The 19,505-nt window shown below is 37.3% G+C and overlaps 1 protein-coding gene across 2 annotated transcripts in view; it reads left to right on the top strand.

Annotated features, from left to right (window-relative positions):
* LAMA4 (laminin subunit alpha 4) overlaps positions 1–11,342 on the top strand; it is a 133,744-nt gene extending 122,402 nt beyond the window's left edge. For both annotated transcript variants that reach the window (XM_069489006.1, XM_069489005.1), the window contains exons 33-38: positions 1,091–1,246; positions 2,456–2,615; positions 4,333–4,463; positions 5,878–5,971; positions 6,449–6,568; positions 11,139–11,342. In XM_069489006.1, the coding sequence (XP_069345107.1) occupies positions 1,091–1,246; positions 2,456–2,615; positions 4,333–4,463; positions 5,878–5,971; positions 6,449–6,568; positions 11,139–11,284 (807 nt within the window). In that variant the 3' untranslated portion in view covers positions 11,285–11,342. The remainder of the gene's footprint in view (positions 1–1,090; positions 1,247–2,455; positions 2,616–4,332; positions 4,464–5,877; positions 5,972–6,448; positions 6,569–11,138) is intronic.
* Positions 11,343–19,505: the final 8,163 nt, after the last annotated feature.

Below are 19,505 nucleotides of genomic sequence, written 5' to 3'. Positions count from 1 at the left end.
AATTGTTTTAACCAAAGGATCAGTGGCCAACATAAACTGAAGTTTGGTTTGTTTGTTTTTTGTTTTTGTTTTTTTTTTTTTTGAGACAGAGTCTCACTCTGTTGCCTGGGCTAGAGTGAGTGCCGTGGTGTCAGCCTAGCTCACAGCAACCTCAAACTCTTGGGCTCAAGTGATCCTCCTGCCTCAACCTCTCGAGTAGCTGGGACTACAGGCATGCGCCACCATGCCCGGCTAATTTTCTCTCTATATATTTTTAGTTGTCCAGTTAATTTCTTTCTATTTTTTAATAGAGACAGGGTCTCACTCTTGGTCAGGCTAGTCTCGAACTCCTGACCTCGAGTGATCCTCCTGCCTCAGCCTCCCAGAGTGCTAGGATTGAAGTTTGGTTTCTATTGATTTTTCACTCAACTTTTTTTTACTGCCTATACCTTTTTAATTTTCAACAATTGTTACCGAATGTCTTTTATGGACTAAGCTGTGGAAGACACAAAGTGAAGAGTAAATCAGGAAGACAGGATATCACAGGAGGAACACATAAATATTGAAAAAAATCAGTGGTTAGTAATGGCAATGTAAGATGGATTTATAGTTAATTACACATTTGAGAGAGGGAGATAACATGTGGGCTGGTCAACTGGAAAGAGCTTCCCAGAGAATTGAGCTAAATATAAGCTTTATTCAGAAATTAAGCCTGAAGCTTTAAATCATTCTATCTAAATAAAGGTCAGAAAACATGGATCACTTCCTCTAACACATGAAGTGATAAATCAAAGGTGAGCAGGAAAATACACTTATGTTTACAAAGCAAGGAGGCCTGGAGACAACTCACAATAAAACATAGGCTGTACAACATAACAGAACCAAATAAGGCATAAAGTTTCTGTCATTTTACAAAATGGATTGCCAGAAGCCTACTAAACAGAGGAAGAGACAAACTCCTGACCTTCAGAAAAGATACTACTTTTTAAAATAAACTTTCTTCAGATTTCCCACAGCACTGCAATAGCAAAGTTGGGAGGAGACGCAACACAGCCTTCTCCCCAATCTTGATATGTACCTGAGTTTTTCCCTTTTCCTTCTCTCCATTCAGGTGATATTTATTCGGGAAAAGAGCAGTGGCCGACTGATAATAGATGGTCTTCGAGTCCTAGAAGAAAGTCTTCCTCCTACTGCAGCTACCTGGAAAATCAAGGGTCCCATTTATTTGGGAGGTGTGGCTCCGGGAAGGGCTGTGAAAAATGTCCAGGTAAGCCAGCATGACCAGGTAGAGCTATGGACCTTAAGAGCTGAAATATCACTTAGTCAAGGCCCTCATTTTACAGATTAGGAAACTTAGCAAGAGTAAATTCGTAGTTTGGCTGGAGATGAGATAGCAAAGTATTGTCCTATGGGCTGTCTGCCCTGTCTCATTACAAAATCAGGAGTGATCTTTTCATTCTAAAGTAGATGTGAAATGAAAACAATTTTCAGAGATACAAATTATGAAAATTTATGTCTCAAGGGAATTTTATTTATTCAACAAGTACTCTTTTAATGTAGAGATAACAAAAAAAGAAAGCAAGTCATTCCATATTATTGAGCAGAAAAAGTTGTAGGTCATTATGTAAACTACAATCCCATTTTTGTTTCTTACACATACACACACACACACAATTTGTAAATGTGCACGGAAATGTGGTTACCCTGGGGATAAGTGAGAATACAATAAGAAACGTTATTTTTGTAATTTAAAAATTAAAAATATTGCACCTTTCAAAAATATTTAGTAGTAAAGAAAATGTATCAAAGGACTAAGTTTTTCTTAACATAAATATATTAATAGATTTGATTTTAGCACAAAATAATAATACATTTCTAAGATGCATTAATATATGTAGACAAAGCAAAAGGTTTAGATTATAATTATATTTTAAATAAGCAGCCCCAATTCCATGTCAACCTCTTTAAAAGATTTCTAAATGCAGTGTGAAATCAATTGTCTAAAGTGGACCAAGTTTCATGTTCTGTGATATGAGAAATTCTCAACCACAGAGGCAGCTAATGAAACCAGAAACGCAAGCCTTCTGCTGCTTATTTAGCTAGGGTAGATTAAGTTAAGAACTTTGCTAGCCTTCATCAGCATTAAGTGATCTTGGGCACAGCTGTCATTCTTGAAGGAAAACAAAATAGGATATCTCTAATACTCAATTTGAAAACCACAGCTGTACTTTATTTTATCAAGTTGTTCTATAAAAATTTACGTAGCTTAATTACTGCAGGGTGACATCAATTAAAAAAATTCCAGCTTCAAAGAACTAGTTAAAAACCCAACTACCTGGAAAAGTATTGATCATTCAGATAGCTAAAATAAATAAAATGAGGAATGACTTGGTTTCTCTCAGAACTCAAACCCCTTCATTTTGCTTCCCCATCTGTGTTGAGAAAATGGATTTTAAGATATGTCTTCTTCTCTCAGATTAATTCAGTCTACAGTCTCAGTGGCTGTCTCAGCAATCTCCAGCTCAATGGGGCCTCCATCACCTCTGCTTCTCAGACATTTAGCGTGACCCCTTGTTTTGAAGGTCCGATGGAAACAGGAACTTACTTTTCAACAGAAGGAGGATACGTGGTTCTAGGTAACATGAGTTATGCTAAAAAAAAAAAAAAAACATGAATTATGAAATGCTTCTTTCTTATAGATGATAAACATGGAATATCAGGCCCAGAGTTAAAATTTAAGAATGCCAAACTCAGCCCTAGAAAATGATCTCTCTCCAGAAGGACCACCCTTCTCCCCTCCTACCACTCCACACCCTCCCTGTTTGTTTGCCCTGACCGGAGCTTCTCCACAGCCGCCAAACTTCTGGATGCAGACCATCTCAGCTCCTTTAGAACTGCCTATGCTGCTCCTCTGGGTCTTGCTCTGTTCCCTTAGCATGAACCATTGTCCCTCTACAGGAAGTCCCACTTCCTCCCCCCCGTCCTGCAACACCAGCAAACAACACTATGCTTCAGAAAGTTTATTTCTGGATTTTTATTCTCCTCAACCATTACTCTCTCTTTCATTCAATAGTTTTTATGGTGTGTGCCTCCTGTATGGCAGTCCCTATGCCAAATGAATGGAACATAACAGTTCCAAAAATAAATAAAATCCTAGCAGGCTACACACAATCGTTATCCAGTCCATTCCAACAGACAGTCTAAAGAGCAACCGTTGGGTGTGAGGAAGGCACCAGAATAGACTCAGGAATCAGGATAGGAAAAGGGTAAAAAACACGTGTTCCCTGCCCTCAAGGCACTTCAGCACTCTGTACACCCTCTGAATAAAGAAATTACAAGGCAGCCAAGTATTATTTTTTAAAACTAGCACCATGTCCAATAGAATAACCAGAGGCAGTACTTCCTCTCTTTGGCTCATGATTTCACTTTCCTTCTCTGCCCCACCCCGCTTTATTCCTACTAAAACACCTACACTCACATTTCTCAGCCCTTCATTGAATTTCAGTGTTAAGAACACTAAAGGTTTGGACAGTGTGAAATGCATAGCAAACTGCACAATTTATGTGCTACTCCATGAACATTAACTAATACCAGGAAAAATTAAAAAGTGATTTATAAGGAGACATGTCAAGTGAACGTTATTAAGATGCCCAGCTTTGCAATGAGTCTCTTGGAGTGAATACTGCTATTCTTAGTAAGAATTTTCTTGGATCATCTCAACAGCTCCGAAATACTTTGTTGTCTCACTTTCTCTCTTCTCTGAAATGCTCTGCAGCACTGGCACCAGTTAGGTTTTGGTTTAAAAATTATTCTAAAATATATGTCTAATCAAGTCATCTCCTTTGCTCAGTGACTGCAAAATAAAGTCTAACTTCCATACTTCAGCATTAGGACCCTTCCCCGTGCGGCTCCCCACTCACCTCCTCCTCCCCTTGCAGGAACAATCCAGCCACACTGGCCTTCACGGTGCTCCCCAAGCATTCCAGCCTCCGCACCTGTGTTCAGGCCACTTCCTCTGCCCAGACTGCCCTGTCCTCCTCACCTGTGAAATATTGAATGGTGCTGCTATTGGGAATTAATTTACCCTTTCCTGAACTCCCATAGCACGTAAAGTGTTTTTAGTGTGCTGTTCCCAGCCTCATGCCCCACAACAGTCGTGATATGTTAGTTATCTTACTACCTCACAGAGCTTTCCACGGTGAGTTTGACATGGAAAAGTCACTGTCTACTCATCTGTTGAAAAACGCATCAAACTTTCAAAAACACATACAAAAATGGATAATTACAAAATCATGCCATAGTTACAAAGTCTATTTTGCTGTTCTTGAGAGTTTATAGGATTTCTCTCCACAGATGAGTCTTTCAATATTGGATTGAAGTTTGAAATTGCATTTGAAGTCCGTCCTAGAAGCAGTTCCGGAACCCTTGTCCACGGCCACAGTGTCAATGGGGAGTACCTAAATGTCCACATGAAAAATGGGCAGGTAGCGTTTTAAAACTTTCTTAACAATTTGTCTCATCTAACGTTGGATTCCAGATCTGAAGCAGATTTATTTCACAGAATTATTTCATCAATCTTTCCTAACTGGAAAAAAAAAATAGGGAAGCTGTAATGTGAAATTTAAATGTGGGCAATATTTGCATTCAGATTCATATGTTGGGAGTTGATTTGATTAGAACAGTCATGAAAATATGGCAAAGTTACCAAAAAAAGGTCACCAATAACAACATAAAGAGTTTTAACCAAAGAATTTGGCCGGGCACAGTGGCTCACGCCTGTAATCCTAGCACACTGGGAGACCGAGGCGGGTGGATCTCTAGAGGTCAGGAGTTCGAGACCAGCCTGAGCAAGAGCGAGACCCCCATCTCTACTAAAAATAGAAAGAAATTATCTGGCCAACTAAAAAAATATATATAGAAAAAATTAGCCGGGCGTGGTGGTGCATGCCTGTAGTCCCAGCTACTCGGAAGGCTGAGGCAGGAGGATTGCTTGAGCCCAGGAGTCTGAGGTTGCTGTGAGCTAGGCTGACGCCACGGCACTCTAGCCCGGGCAACAGAGCGAGACTCTGTCTCAAAAAAAAAAAGAATTAAAAGAGGAAGCAGCAAACATAACCAATTATCAAAATCAACAAACACTAAAACACCTTTCTATGTATCTATATGTATATCTGATATAATACATGCATATCAGATATATAGACATATAATCTATGAATATACATATTATTCGCAATTGCTAAAAATAAAAAATTTTCTTATAAACACCACTCTCATCCTAAAATATTACTAAAGAATATTAATGAAGGTACTCAAGTAAATATGTATGAAAAACCATATTCTAACTTAATATAATGGATTTTTATATGAGGCCTAGTATGTTCTATTAAACTATAATAAACCATTTAACAATAAAACTTATCCTTACTTGGTGCTTACTATGTGTCAGGTACTATTCTAAATGCTTTCTATGTATTAACTCATTTAATCCTCCCAGCATCTCTATGATGTAGGTAATATTATCACTCTTATTTTATAAATGAGAAAACTAAGGCAGAGAGTAAGATAAGTCTGCCTTCAAGTCCATGCTTTTCACCAATGCTTTAACTTTCTTTGAATAACACACTTCATCTTTAGAAATTAAAGGAATTCATTCTATTTCTTATTGTCTTTCTCTTCCTATTTTGTCCTGTGTGATTACTTTGTTTTCTCTCCAAGGAGCAACCCCAGTGTAAACTATAGCCTACCAAAGAGTGACCCCTTGTGTTCAAATTGCAAAGTTAATCATGTGTGGGTATTTGTTAAAAGTACTGCTTCACTGGTAAATTATTTAAGAAATTTAGTTTTATCACAATAAGGAGAAACGAAACTAAATCATATAATGTGCCATGTCTTTTTCAGGTCATAGTGAAAGTCAATAATGGCATCAGAGACTTTTCTACCTTAGTAATACCCAAGCAGAGTCTCTGTGATGGCAGATGGCACAGAATTACAGGTGAGAAACGCTGAGTGTCCTGGGTTCCTTTACAAAGGTGAGCCTGCACGCCCACCTGTGGGATGATGACCTGGCAAAATCTAGACTATAACATATGATAGGTGATGGATGAAAGTCTAAAAGTAGCCAAGAAAAGAGTATCAAGTGTTATTTTACTAAAATATGTGTATTGAACTCACATGTAATTTGAAAATGTGAATGCTGCCAAAATAATGCTGAGTAGTTGTTTAAAGAATACATAACTTATGGAGCAAAAAAGTGGTACAAGAGGAACATTCTCCCTTTCAAAGGAAAATGTTACAGTGATTGTTTGGTTAAACATTGTTAGACATCATTGATGTTTTCAATGATATAGGAAAAAGTGTGGGGTTTTATTCTGAAATAAATAAAAGCCATTACTGTGATAAATTAGTCTCTTTCATGTGAAAATTCATCTTTCTAGTGCCACTTGTGACCAATCTTTTCCCTGTATTTCAGTTATTAGAGATTCAAATGTGGTTCAGTTGGATGTAGACTCTGAAGTGAATCATGTGGTTGGACCCCTGAATCCAAAACCAGTTGATCACAGAGAGCCTGTGTTTGTTGGAGGTGTTCCAGGTAAATGTTATTTAAAAGGGAAAAGTTTCCAAATCCAAAAAAATAGTAAGTTTTTGTAATTGTTATTACAGTATTAATGAATTGAGCCATGTGTTTTCATAATTCACCTAATAATTCAAAAGATTTTATATACAGTGTCCATTAATGGGAAAAAGCACAACAAAGTGACACATAAGACCTAGACCCCAGCATCCTAACCAGTAGATATGACTCTCCTCTTGCCATATTTGCTCATTTTTTTCTCTCCCCTTTAAGTACACACCACACACATACATTGTGAAACATATGCTCTATTTTATCTATAACACAAAGAAAACTCATTTGCTAACACTGCTCCAGGATCTGAGAACCTCGGAAGATTAAGTTTGCTGATAATTACTCCCTTCCTTAGTAGGAAAGAATGCGAAGTTCTCCCTGTCCACGATTAGTCTGAATTGCAAAAAACAGCTGTAGACCATACGTTCTATTGTGTCTACGTAGTGACATTCCCTAAGAGAGGTTCCCAGCTGCAACTCTGTAAACATCATCAGTAACCATTGCTATCATCTGCCAAGAATGGTGGATAATCCAGAATGGTGATAGGAGGATACTTATGGACGCCCCCGTCCCCCAATTGTTTTAAACCTCTGAAGAAAGGATCATGTCCTTATGTTGAATGCATTTGTTTTTATACATTTCCCTAACTTGGAAAAACTGAATGCTATAGCTGGTGAGAGGGATATAAGAATTAGACAACTAAGCTTTTCCATCTAGAATTTGGTGGGGATTTTTTTTACTGATACATCATAGTTGTACATATTTTGGGTGTACATGTAATATTTTGATACCTGTATAAAATATGTAATGATGAAATCAGAGTAATTGGGATATTCAGCACCTCAAACATTTATCTTCTCTTTGTGTTGGGGACATTACAATTCTTATCTTCTAGTTAATTTGAAATATACAATAAATTACTATACTATCGAATACTGGAACTTATTCCTTCGATCTTACTGTATTTTTGTACCCATTAACCAACTTCTCTTCTTTGCCCCTTCCCCCTTTTCCTTCCCAGCCTCTGGTAATCACCATTCTCCTCTCCCATCCAGGTACTAACCAGGCCCAACCCTACTTAGCTTCCAAGATCTGAAGAGATCAGGTGTATTCAGGGTGTTATGGCCATAGACACCAGTCTCCTCTCTATCTCCATGAGATCCACTTTTTTAGCTCCCATATATGAGTGAGAACATGTGATATTTGTCTTTCTATACCTGGCCTGATAGGGATTTTAATAATCTTGTAACTAGATTATTTTAGACTGACTCATGTAAAGGCAGAAAATGCTTTGAGAGTGAGAAAGCACAGATAAAATTAAGCATATGTGCTGGACATGGTGGCTCACACCCGTGATCCTAGCACCCTGGGAGGCTAAGGCGGGAGGATCACTTGAGGCCAGGAGTTCGAGACCAGCCTGAACAAGAGAGAGACCCCGTCTCTACCAAAAATAGAAAAATTAGCCAGGCGTGGTGGTGTGTGACTGTAATCTTAGCTACTCAGGAGGCTGAGGCAGGAAGATCGCTTTACCCCAGGAGTTTGAGGTTGCAGTGAATTAAGATGATGCCACTGCACTCTAGCCCCAGGGACAGAGGGAGACCCTGTCTCAAAAAAAAAAAAAAAAAAAAATTAAGCATCTGACCTTGGGTACTCCCAAAATAGTAACAACTAAGTACTCTTCTCCTTTGTGTGAATTTTTTAAATACTAGTATTGACAGTGATGGTAACTAAGTATTGAAATAAATATTTGAGACCCTCAAAAAGTAACTCTTCTTCTCCTTTATTTTCCCCATCCATTCACATCTCCATTCACCAAGTCCTCTGCTCCTACTCCTGGCATTAGTTCTGGATCCTGGCAAAGGTCCCACTGCACTTCATGTGGGTGCGGTATGGAAAATGTCTCACATCAGTTCTCACTTTCTGCACATTGCTTCCTTTCTAGAAATCACAAAATAGTTTAAGATATTTTACAGGTTTCCAAGGACCCACAGGATCAAATTCAGCATAGTATGCAAGGTTCTTGATCATCTGTCTCCTCCTTGCCCCTGCCTCTGGGGTCTCCCCCTACCTTCTGGGACCTACGGTTCCCTAAATGTTCAGTGATGCTCTCTTTGCTCCAGGTCTTTGCACAAGTGCACAGGGCCTCAATTTCTGGGAAATGCTCTTCCTTTCCTCTCCTAGTACTTTTTTAAGGAACAATTTCTCCCATTCCTCCCCAATCTAGCTCCTTATTGACCTTTGGGACTAAGCTCAGGCTTCTACTTACCCTCATGGCCATTCACTCTAGAATGTGTATGTATACTACTGTTGTAGCACTTAACGCAAAATATTGTTGAAGCTAAATAGTATACTCCTTGCTGGCAGGGAACATAACTTCATTCGACATACAACATGGATTGTCTATTAAGCACCATGCTAGGGTCCAGAAGATGGACAAAACAAGCATGGCCCTCCCTCATAGAAGTTATAGTACTTGTTCTTCACTCTCTACCCAGAGCACTTACTACATCATTCAAACAAATATTTCTCTCTGATTTTTTGTTTGTTTTCACTCTCTGATCCCAGCCTCACACACTGCTTCACTACAGGAGTTGCTAAGCTCCACAGACTGGATGGGTAAGATGTACCTGAAGCCAAATTCAGGCTGCCTGAGACATATAATGCATAGCAAACTTTAGCTAATGAGCCAGCACACGGGAACTAGAAGGCCGGGGGGGCCTAACCACCAGCCCCCTGCACCAATGCAGCTTTTAATTCCATCAAGAATCATGCCAGCAAGCCCAGAACAAAAGCAATTATAATTTAAGCTGAATGTAATTAATTATATCATTTTGAGCTATTCAAGAATAGTTCTACTAAAATCACATCAGAACCCAGAGCATTAAGAAGGATAACTAGAGAAATGAGGCATAAATAAAAACCCCTATCCACATTGAATTTTCTTGGAATCCTTACCAGTTCTCTTATGTCATTCAGAACCCTAGTGACTCATTATTTCTATCGATAAAAAGCTAATGCATAAAATTTGTAGAACTACACACCAAAAAAAGTCAACTTTAGTGTATGATAATTTTAAAATCAAAATTAAAAGTTAAAGAAATTTTTCAGTTAATGTAGCCCTCATGTGAGTTGAACTATTCATTTCTCTACTGAAAATCCTGCATTATTCTGTATATAGTCGAGCCTTCAACCTGGGTAACATTCTCTTAAAGTAATGCATTGATTTTATTAATCAAATCTTTAGGATTCAAGGGCACTGTACTGTCACTAGCTACAATTAATTGTGTGGTAAATTATGCAGACCATAATTGCTATATGAATTATTACCTCCGGATGATTTCCCCCATGAACCAAAGGGGGGCAAACTTGGGCAGAATCAAAACCTATGTTCTAAATCTAGTCTCCAAAATAAACAGAAGCATTAGATGTTTCTACCTCTTACAATCTTTCCTGATCACTCATTTTTTATTCTGACAATGAAGTACACTGAGCAGGCTTGAGGAATATATATTGTCATACTAATCCTAAGACAATAAAGGAAATTGATCTCTCAGGCCCCTTCCAAATCTAAAACTTTATGATTATCATTCTAAATATGAAATGCCATTTCCATGATTTATTTCCGGTACATAGGTTCTGCATATTCTTACTCTACATTGCTTAGAAAACTTATTACAGCTGCTTGCTGATGTTTAATTTGCTGTCCTGTTTTACATTCTTTCTTGAGTTACTAATTTCTAAGTATTTTCCATCCTTTATCTGCTACTCCTCACATAGCTATTTGTACATATTAATAAGCTTTGACTAAATGGATTTTAATTTTATGATATTTCTAAGCTCTCTAAATTGTTTTAAATTATATAGCTTCTATCATTCCAACACATTTAATTGTGACTGTACAATTAATAAGCATAAGGCTGCTTCCAGATCTCTAATTAAGATAAGGGGAGAAAGTTCCCCTGGCATACCACAGGGCAACTGTGTTCACATGAAGATTAAGCTAGTTATCATTGCCCTACTTATAGTTCTTAAACCCTGAGCTCAGAAAAATTAAATTTTAGTTTATTTGAATTCATTATTTTCTCATTATATTTTGTGAGCTTGGCAAAAATGTGGAGGCTTAATGGTGAAAGATAACGAATTAAACAGAAACACTAACCAAATCCAAAAATAGTGTGGAAGCTAAAATTTCTTTCCCCCTGCTTAGCAAAACATGCAATATAACTGAGGCCCAGGTGAAATCAACTTTAAAAACCATGCGTAGATCATGAAAGTTCACGCTGAGGCTTTACATTTAAGTGGTAAATTTCAGCCTTGGAAGACAGCTTCAATACCCAGAAATGTGGTCATGGAAAACATGGCAAAACATTAAAATTACCACATGTTCATATTACTTCAAAAGCAAATAATGTTCCTGAGAAATGAGTCAATTACAACTATATTCCATTTTTGACATGTTTTTTTACCCATAAGTAACATTTGGGCTTGGAATGCTTCAATTTCAATCTTTGTTTTTATTTCTTTCTCTTTTCAGAGTCTCTACTGACACCACGCTTGGCCCCCAGCAAACCCTTCACAGGCTGCATCCGCCACTTTGTGATTGATGGGCGCCCAGTGAGCTTCAGTAAAGCAGCCCTGGTCAGCGGTGCAGTGAGCATCAACTCCTGTCCAGCAGCCTGACACAACAGAACACAGCTGCCCAAGTACAAAGTTCTTTAGAGCACTGAAATAAACACAGAGCCAGCCAGAAGGAACAGCAACTCTTCCTTCTGATGGAAGCGTTCATCTAGTTGAACAGGACTTAAATCAATCATCAAGGACTGGATGCTTCTTATTTCTCATTTGGATCCTTACCTTGGATCCAAAATGTCTGCAATGGACAACAATCGAAGGAGTGGTAAACTTACTTGTATTGAGAGCACACACTTACTTCCTACTGGTGAAATTACTGTTCCTGTTTCTAATAAAATAGAAGGGATTCTAAATAAACACTGGCACACATTTTTAAAGTACTGTTAGATTCTCAGATTCAACTTTCTTTCAGGGAAGATAATGTTCAATATATACCAAGATATCTTTGTCCTAAGCTACCTTTCTTTATCTTGAAAAGATTTACTAATTTACATATAATATAAAATTAGATGATAGATTTGCTTTTATCACTTTTGTTTGGTCTATCAGTATAACAAGAATATTTTAGTTCTATAGCAGCAATTATCGAGGTTTAAGAAAGTAAATTTCTAACAGATTACTAGCAAAATGGTAGTATAAACAAACTACTTTTTACCCTACCTTATCTCCTTAAAAGAAAAATAAAATTGTACATGAGGGAAGGCTCCTATAGGATATTACTGTTGCTTATTATTGTTTGTTCTATAGTAATCATCAAGGACATCACAGCAAAGACAGTAGGACAAAATCATAAAATTCAGTTTAATAGCAAAAAAGTCTTTTATTAAAAGTTTGTTCCCCACATATCTGCAACACAACTAGTCTTATTTCTAAAATTTTATAATTTTCTTCCAAGTAGCTATATTAATAGTATAGAATGTTGAAATACAGAAACTGAAATAAAAGAATTATACATGAAAGGATAATCAACTCAGAAGACAGAATGAGAGGAAACAAGCCCTGGTATCAGCAGGGTTGAAGATACACAAAACAATTTTTGAGGGGAGGGGATATAAAATATTTTGAAGAATTACCAAAGGGAATGAAACAATCTCTAACCCTGAAAAGATGTGCACACCTCCCTATATTCCCCTGCTATCCTTCTGTCTGGGGCACGTAGGAAATGATAATGTTGACAATATCAATGAAAATAGCTAATGTAAGTCCTCATAGAGGACTTACAAAGTGCCAGCCACCATGATAAACTAAAGTTGATTATTTTATTATTCATCACATTACTCCTGTGAGGTAACATCTGCAGCTCAGGTAACTTGCCTGCTGTCATTCAGCCAGACCAAGAGGTCAGAATTCCAAACAAGACTGCCTGCCTCCAGGGACAGACAGCATGACTGTGCCCTTGCTTCCCTGCCTTTGAAGACTGTCTGCCTTCAGGCCAACCAGAGCCAAAGAGGTACCATAAAGGAGTGATTCTCTCATTGAGAAAACCAAGAAGGCACTTGCTGTGGCTCCTCTAAAAGGGCAGCAGGTAATTAGCTCAGCCAATTGTCAACATAAAAGAATACCCTGAAGGACCAGAATTTCCAAAAGAAGCTGGAAATGTGAGATTTGGGTGGTTTGAAATGGCCTGATTGTTCAGTTGGTAATTAAAGCAACAGAACCACAAAGGGAAGATGCTGTACAGACCAAACAAAACCTTATGGAAACCATATATAGCTTCTGGGCTAAAGACTCTGAATCAAAGAGTCTGGGGCCTTAACTGAACCAGGGCTTAACACACTGAACCCTCATGATACTCCCTCCATCAGACCCAAGCAGGTGGAAGCGGATCTGAAATAACCTATCGTTTTCTTTTCCAAAATATTCTCCTGAGGCATCCTATAGGGCCATTCTATCCCCTCATTCTCAGCAGTGGCATAAAGCAAACTAAACCAGCCAAGTTGGAGACCCTGTCTGGACCTCCAATAGCCCCAGCAGTCAGGCACAGATTCACATTTATGCAGACTACAACCAACCATAAAAACTCCTTAGTTCTCCACAATTTACAAAGGCCACCTCTTTGCAGAGTTAGTGCTTCACATTCTTATATTCAGCAAATGAGCATCTACTGATCCATACACTTCTTGAAAAACCACACAATGATCGTCTAAAACTGTGACTTCACTATTTATAAGAGATTGACTCACCCAGTTCTTAGATGGGACCCCATCCTCCCAGCTTCTGTCTACAGAGAAAGTAATAGGATTGTTTGTTTGTTTTAGTTAATTATAGCATGTCATTACTTCATACAGAGAAATATGGGTTGAGTGCTCTTAGTAATCTTGACCAGTTATTGTCTGTGGCCCCTGCCAGTTCAGAGCCCCTTCAAAATGAAAAGGCCCTTCCTTATCCCCTGGTTTGAAGGAGCAGCCCTATTTTGGCCTGTGTTCCACCATCTCCTCTCATGGTCATCGCTGACTATACAAGGAGGGTACCATCCTATAGCTTCCCAGTGAAGCAACAACATTCCATTTCCTAGTATGAAAAGATGACTTTGAACAATTGGATATTTTCTTTTAAAATTTTGAGTTCGGAAACATGGAAAAAATCAGGCACTGAGTAGTAGAAGCTGAAGCCAAAAGGATCCTATCTGAAAGTACGGTTTTAAGTGCTTACCACACACATTTATAGATACACACTTAGGGGAAAAAAAAGAAAGAAAAGAAGAAAACACTTGACATTTCCCATTCTGTGGACCTAGATGGTACATCGACCTGCCCTTTGTCCAGTCGTAGCCAACTCAGTTCGAAGCCTAGAATTTATAGGGAGGTATCTCAGAAGACACTGCAATGTATTTCTTCTCTGACGCCGTTTCCTTATATTTAATACAACAGCACAGGGGTCAGAAGGGTCTTTCCTGTTTCCCTATATGGGTCCTTACAGCCTATAGTTGGGAACATAAAATGGTAAATACACCACAGTTTAAGTTTACCAAACTTTGAGGTGTGGAGCCAATCTCTTCTCCTTTAGTACTGGCTGAGAAAAGCCATGTCAGCATAACTGGCAGTGCAACACCACTATGGCCCCAACACCACCACACACACACACACACACACACACAAAGAGAGAGAGAGAGAGAGAGAGAGAAAGAGTCCACATAAAGAGTCTAGAAAGGCAACTGAACCAGCCACTATCCAGAATGTAAGCTGCATGAATTTCTGTCTGTGTTATCCACTGATGTGTTATAAAAGCCTAGACCAGTGCCTGGCATATAGGTATATGCTCAATAAATTTGAACTGAGTGGGTTTAAGGGAAGCCGAGTTTTCATAAAGGTTATTCCTTCACCCCATCTCCCAAGGCAATCACTTGTGAAGTTCCTAGAAGTCTGAGAAAAGGAAAAATTGATAGTTACTCCTCTGTTTGTGTTCCACTGAGCACCAGAGATCTCTGACTTGCCTGCGGGTGTGGGAAGAAGACTGGGGGAATGATGACACAGCTTGGCAGAGACAAGAAGCACTCCCTCAAGTCTTGGGAACCTTTCCAATGCTAAAAAGTAGGGGAAGTGTTGGCTACCATGAATAAGACCACTCGGTTTATAAACTTCACAGCACCAGAGGACACCATTCTCAGAGGAGACTGCTAGAGAACAGGATAGGGTGGGCAGAGGGTAGAGGAGATTGAGGGATGAAAGCCTGGGACAAAAAGGCAAAAACATAAGACAAAGGTAGCATGACACTAGCATCCAAAAAAAAAACAACTAAATATTTAAGGAACTCCCAAAGAAGTGATGGTGGCTGCTCAGGGCTGAGTCCCCCACCGGCCCAGCCAGACCACGGTGAGTTTACCAGCAGTGAGTTAAATCAGCAGTCTCAATAGAACAGGTTTCAAATGATCATGTCTAAAAACTGATGATTAATGAGCTGATAGCAACCTAGGGGAAGGTTATGAAAGCATGATGCCACACGGTTACCCTGAGACCTATCAATTACATTCTCTTACAGAAAGCTTATACGTAGGCATGTAAGAAATGTGGGAAGGCACTTACGCAACGTAGAGGCCTTAGAAGACTAAAGAATTCATACTGCTGAACTCTGTTTATCCTTTTAATGTCTTTAGATCTGTATTAATGCTTCCACTATCATTCCTGGTTATCAGTGAGTCTTCTGATTTTCCTGATAATTCTGCCTAGAGATTTATCAATTTTATTGGTCTTTCTGAAGAACAAGCTTTTGGTCCCATTGATTTTTCTCTATTATTTATCTGCCCTTAATTATATTGATTTCTGTTCTTATCTTTATTATTTTTCTTTCTGCTTATTTTGGGTTTAGTTTGCTCATCTTTTCTTAAGGCAGAAGCTTAGATCAATGATTTGAGTCATTTCTTCTTTTCTACTGAAAAAATTTAATCCTTTAATTCTCTCTAAGCACTACTTCAGCTGCACCCTATGCATTTTGGTATGTTGTGTTTTCATTTTCATTCAGTTCAAAATACTTTCTAATTTCTCTAGTAATTTCTTCTTTTATTCATGGGTTACTTATTTGTATCATTTAATATCCCGATATTTGGAGATTATCTAGCTATCTTTTTTTATTAATTTCTCATTTAATTCTATTATTGTGGAACATACATTGCGTACTCTCCATACTTTCAATACTTTTCAATTTATCGAAACTTGCTTTGTGGCCTACAATATGGTCTACTGGGTAAATTTTGCATGTGCACCTGAAGAGTGTACAGTATTCTGCTGTTCCTAGGTGGAGTGTTCTGTATCGCTTATCATGTCTTCTATATCCTTACTGATTCTCTATTTACTTGTTCTACCAGTCGAAATCTCCTATAAATGTGGTATTATTTCTCCTTTTAATTACTTCAGTTTTTGCTTTAAGTACTTTGAAGCTCTTGTACAAACATTTAAGATTGTTATATACCCTTGATGTCTTTATCATTATAAATTATCCCTCTTTATCTCTGGTAAATTTGTTGTTTGGAAATCTTTTTTTCTATTACTAATGTAGCTATTCCAACTTTCTTTTGATTAATGTCTGCATGGCATATCTATTTATATCCTTTTAAGAGTCTCATGCTCTACCGACTGAGCTAGCCGGGCGCCTTTCTATCCTTTTATACTTTTAATTTATCTGAGTCTTAGTATCTGAGTCTTTAAAGTGGGCTCATATGGACACCTTATAGTTGCTGCTTCTTTTCTAGCCAATCTGACAATCTCTCCCAAAATATTGAAGTTTAGATCTTTTGTATTAATAATTTTGCAAAATATCCATATGATATAGTTTAAATCTATTATCTTTGTCCCTTTTTTCCTCTGTTCCTGTCTTCTTTAGAACTGAATGATGTTTATGACATTTAATCTCTCCTATTGGTATATTAGCTCTAACTATGTTTGTTATTGTTTATTGGTTTTAGATTTAAATTTAAATTTATTATTTATTGGTTTTAGAGATAACTCTAAAGTTTAAAATTTACATATTTACTTTATCACAGTCTATCTTCAAATACTATTATCCCATTTCATAGTCTAAGACATTTACAAAAGTACATTTCTGTTCTCTTCCTCCTGTCTTTTTTGCCATTATACATTATACTTTTACATAAATTATCATTGCTATTATTTTTCTTTAAACAGTTACCTATTAAATAATTGTTTAAAATTTTAAAAAGCTTATATGTTTATCCACATATTTTCCATTTTTGGTGCTCTTTGTTTCTACAGATCCAAATTTCCATCTAGTATCATTTTCTTTCTGCCTGAAAAACTTCCTTGCGCATTTCTTATAGTGCAGATCTGCTAGTGATGAATTCTCTCAGCATTTGTTTGGCTGAAAAGTCTTTATTCCATCTTCATTTTTGAAAGATACTTTAAATATATTGCTCCATTACCTTCTTGACTGCATGTTTTCTGGTAAAAAATGTGCTTTCATTCTTATTTTTGTTCCTCTGAACATGTCATTAACTGTGAAGTTTTAAGATATCTCTTCAATTTAATTATGACATGTTATTGTTTTGTTAAATTGTTTCTTCTTCTGAGGTTTGATTAAAGTACTGGGATCTGTGAGTTTATAGTTTTTGTCAAATTTGGAAACATTTTGACCATTATTTCTTCAAATATTTTTCTGTCTTCCTTTCCCCTCCTTCCAGGAAGCTATTTACTTGTTAGACTACATGATAATAAAGCCCTAATTTTATACTTTTTTCATTCCTTTTTCCTTTTTATTTCATTTTAGATAATTTGTATAGCTATATCATCAAGTTCATTAATCCTGTCTAGTGTCTAATCTCTTAAACCTATTCAGTATATATTTTTATTCACAATATTGTATTTTTCATCTCTAGAAGTTCCATTGGGTTAATTTTATAACTTTCATTTCTCTCTTTGCCATTATCATGCTTTCATCTACTACTTGAACATGTATATTTATTGTTGCCTGTCTATTAATACTATCATCTGTCATTCTGAGTGTGTTTCTGTTGATTAAAGATTCTCCTGACTATGGAGTGTATTTTCTTTTCTTTTTTTTTTTTTTGCATGCCTGCTAATTTTTTTTAGATGTTGATCTTTGTGAATTTTACATTTTTGGTGCTGGATTTTTTTTGTAGTTTTTTAAATTTTGAGAGTTTTCCCCTCCTTGGATGAAGTTACTTGGAATTAATTAGTTTGATCCTTTCAAGCCTTGCCCTTAAGCTTTGTGTGGGCAAATCCAGAGCAACCTTCAGTCTAAAGCTATTCCCATCCCCTCACCCCCATCCAATCCCCGCTTTGGCAATATCTTGCTGAGGACTCTACTCAATGATCCATGTACTACACTAAAAAAAATCTTTCTACTGTCACTGAAACACAAATTCCCCTCAGCCTTGTATGAGCTCTGAGGAATTTTTCATCACTCCTTTCTGCTTTCTGTTATTCTTTCCCCAGCCTTGGCAATTTCCTGTCCAGATTTTGTTTTCTTCCTTTAAGGATTGTTACATTTTTATTTGGCAGACAAAGTGGGATAACTTAGAGATAAACTTGATTCTCTCAGGGCTTATTTTTAAGCTTTGTTAAAGCTGATAGTCATTAGCCTTAAATCTAGTGCTAGCTGAGATCTACGAAGGTATGACCTTTCTGTGTCTCTACTCAATGCTTCACATGTTCAACAAGGTCTTTCCACTTTGGATGGATAGAATTCAAACATCTCCCAGTTCTGTGTTAGCTCTGAGAGTTTTTCGTCTTATATCTCCCTGGCAGTTTTTCTTTTTCACTAATGTAGCACATATGCATCTATGTCTATGTAATTGTAAGCTAATAAATTTTTCATTTTAAAAGGCTTATGTGTATATTTTCAGGAGCAGCAAAGGAGACATAAAGCTTGGGTAAATTTTATCTGACCCTAAAGTCAGTCTTTTGGAGAAGACAATTTCACTGGAGGTATGGTGGTAGCCATTAAGAAGAAAGGAAAGTAGGCGGAGCTTCTGCTGATCATTGCAAAAAGAAAAAGAGAACATGTAGAGCTGGCCTAGATGCCAAAAGTAATCCTTAAATCTAATAAAATAAAAAAAATCCATCTGAGGTTAGTCAGTATTAGCTGTAGACAATTTCAAGATGACTGGCTGGGACTTGAGGTATGATACAATAATGGGACATCATTTTGCCTGGAGAAATAGGGGTTAGAACTATAATCTTGACCTCATTATCAATAAATTTAAGCCATAATCTGAGCTCCCATATGGAAGTAGTTTAAATGATTTGCATATTAACCATGGACTAAGACTTTCCTTGATCCTGGGTATTTCTCCAAAATGTACAACCTCCAGGGCTCCTTTCTCACCCAATATAATTATTCCTAAGCAAAGCATTATAAAATGATATCGAGCCAGAAACTGGCATGGGGTACTCAGGTACAAGGATTCAGCTAGGCAGCAACCCAATATAAACAAAGAAAACTAGTCTAAAACACATTATTAAGCATTTAGAGAATAAGCCCCACCTGATTTATAACCATGGTAGATTAAGCTTCGTCTTGAATTATTGATATTAATGATCTACTGTGAGAAAGATGATCTCTAAGGCACTTTCTAATTGTGAAATATTATTTTGTCTCATCTATCAGACATAACTGATAGCTTATTACTACATGTGTTTTACTGACTACATTTCTGCCTTTCTTACTGTAAGTAAATATAGTACAACCGTTACCATCATCCAAAGGTGCCACCACTTTTATTTGTTTACCAGATCATAAGATGATACTGGCCCATTACCCTTGACCTAGTCAAACCTCTACAAAAGACTTAATGATG

This window comes from Eulemur rufifrons, chromosome 15 (genome assembly GCF_041146395.1).
Source record: "Eulemur rufifrons isolate Redbay chromosome 15, OSU_ERuf_1, whole genome shotgun sequence".
NCBI classification, from domain to species: domain Eukaryota; kingdom Metazoa; phylum Chordata; class Mammalia; order Primates; family Lemuridae; genus Eulemur; species Eulemur rufifrons.
This window is presented reverse-complemented; position numbering and strand designations above follow the sequence as displayed.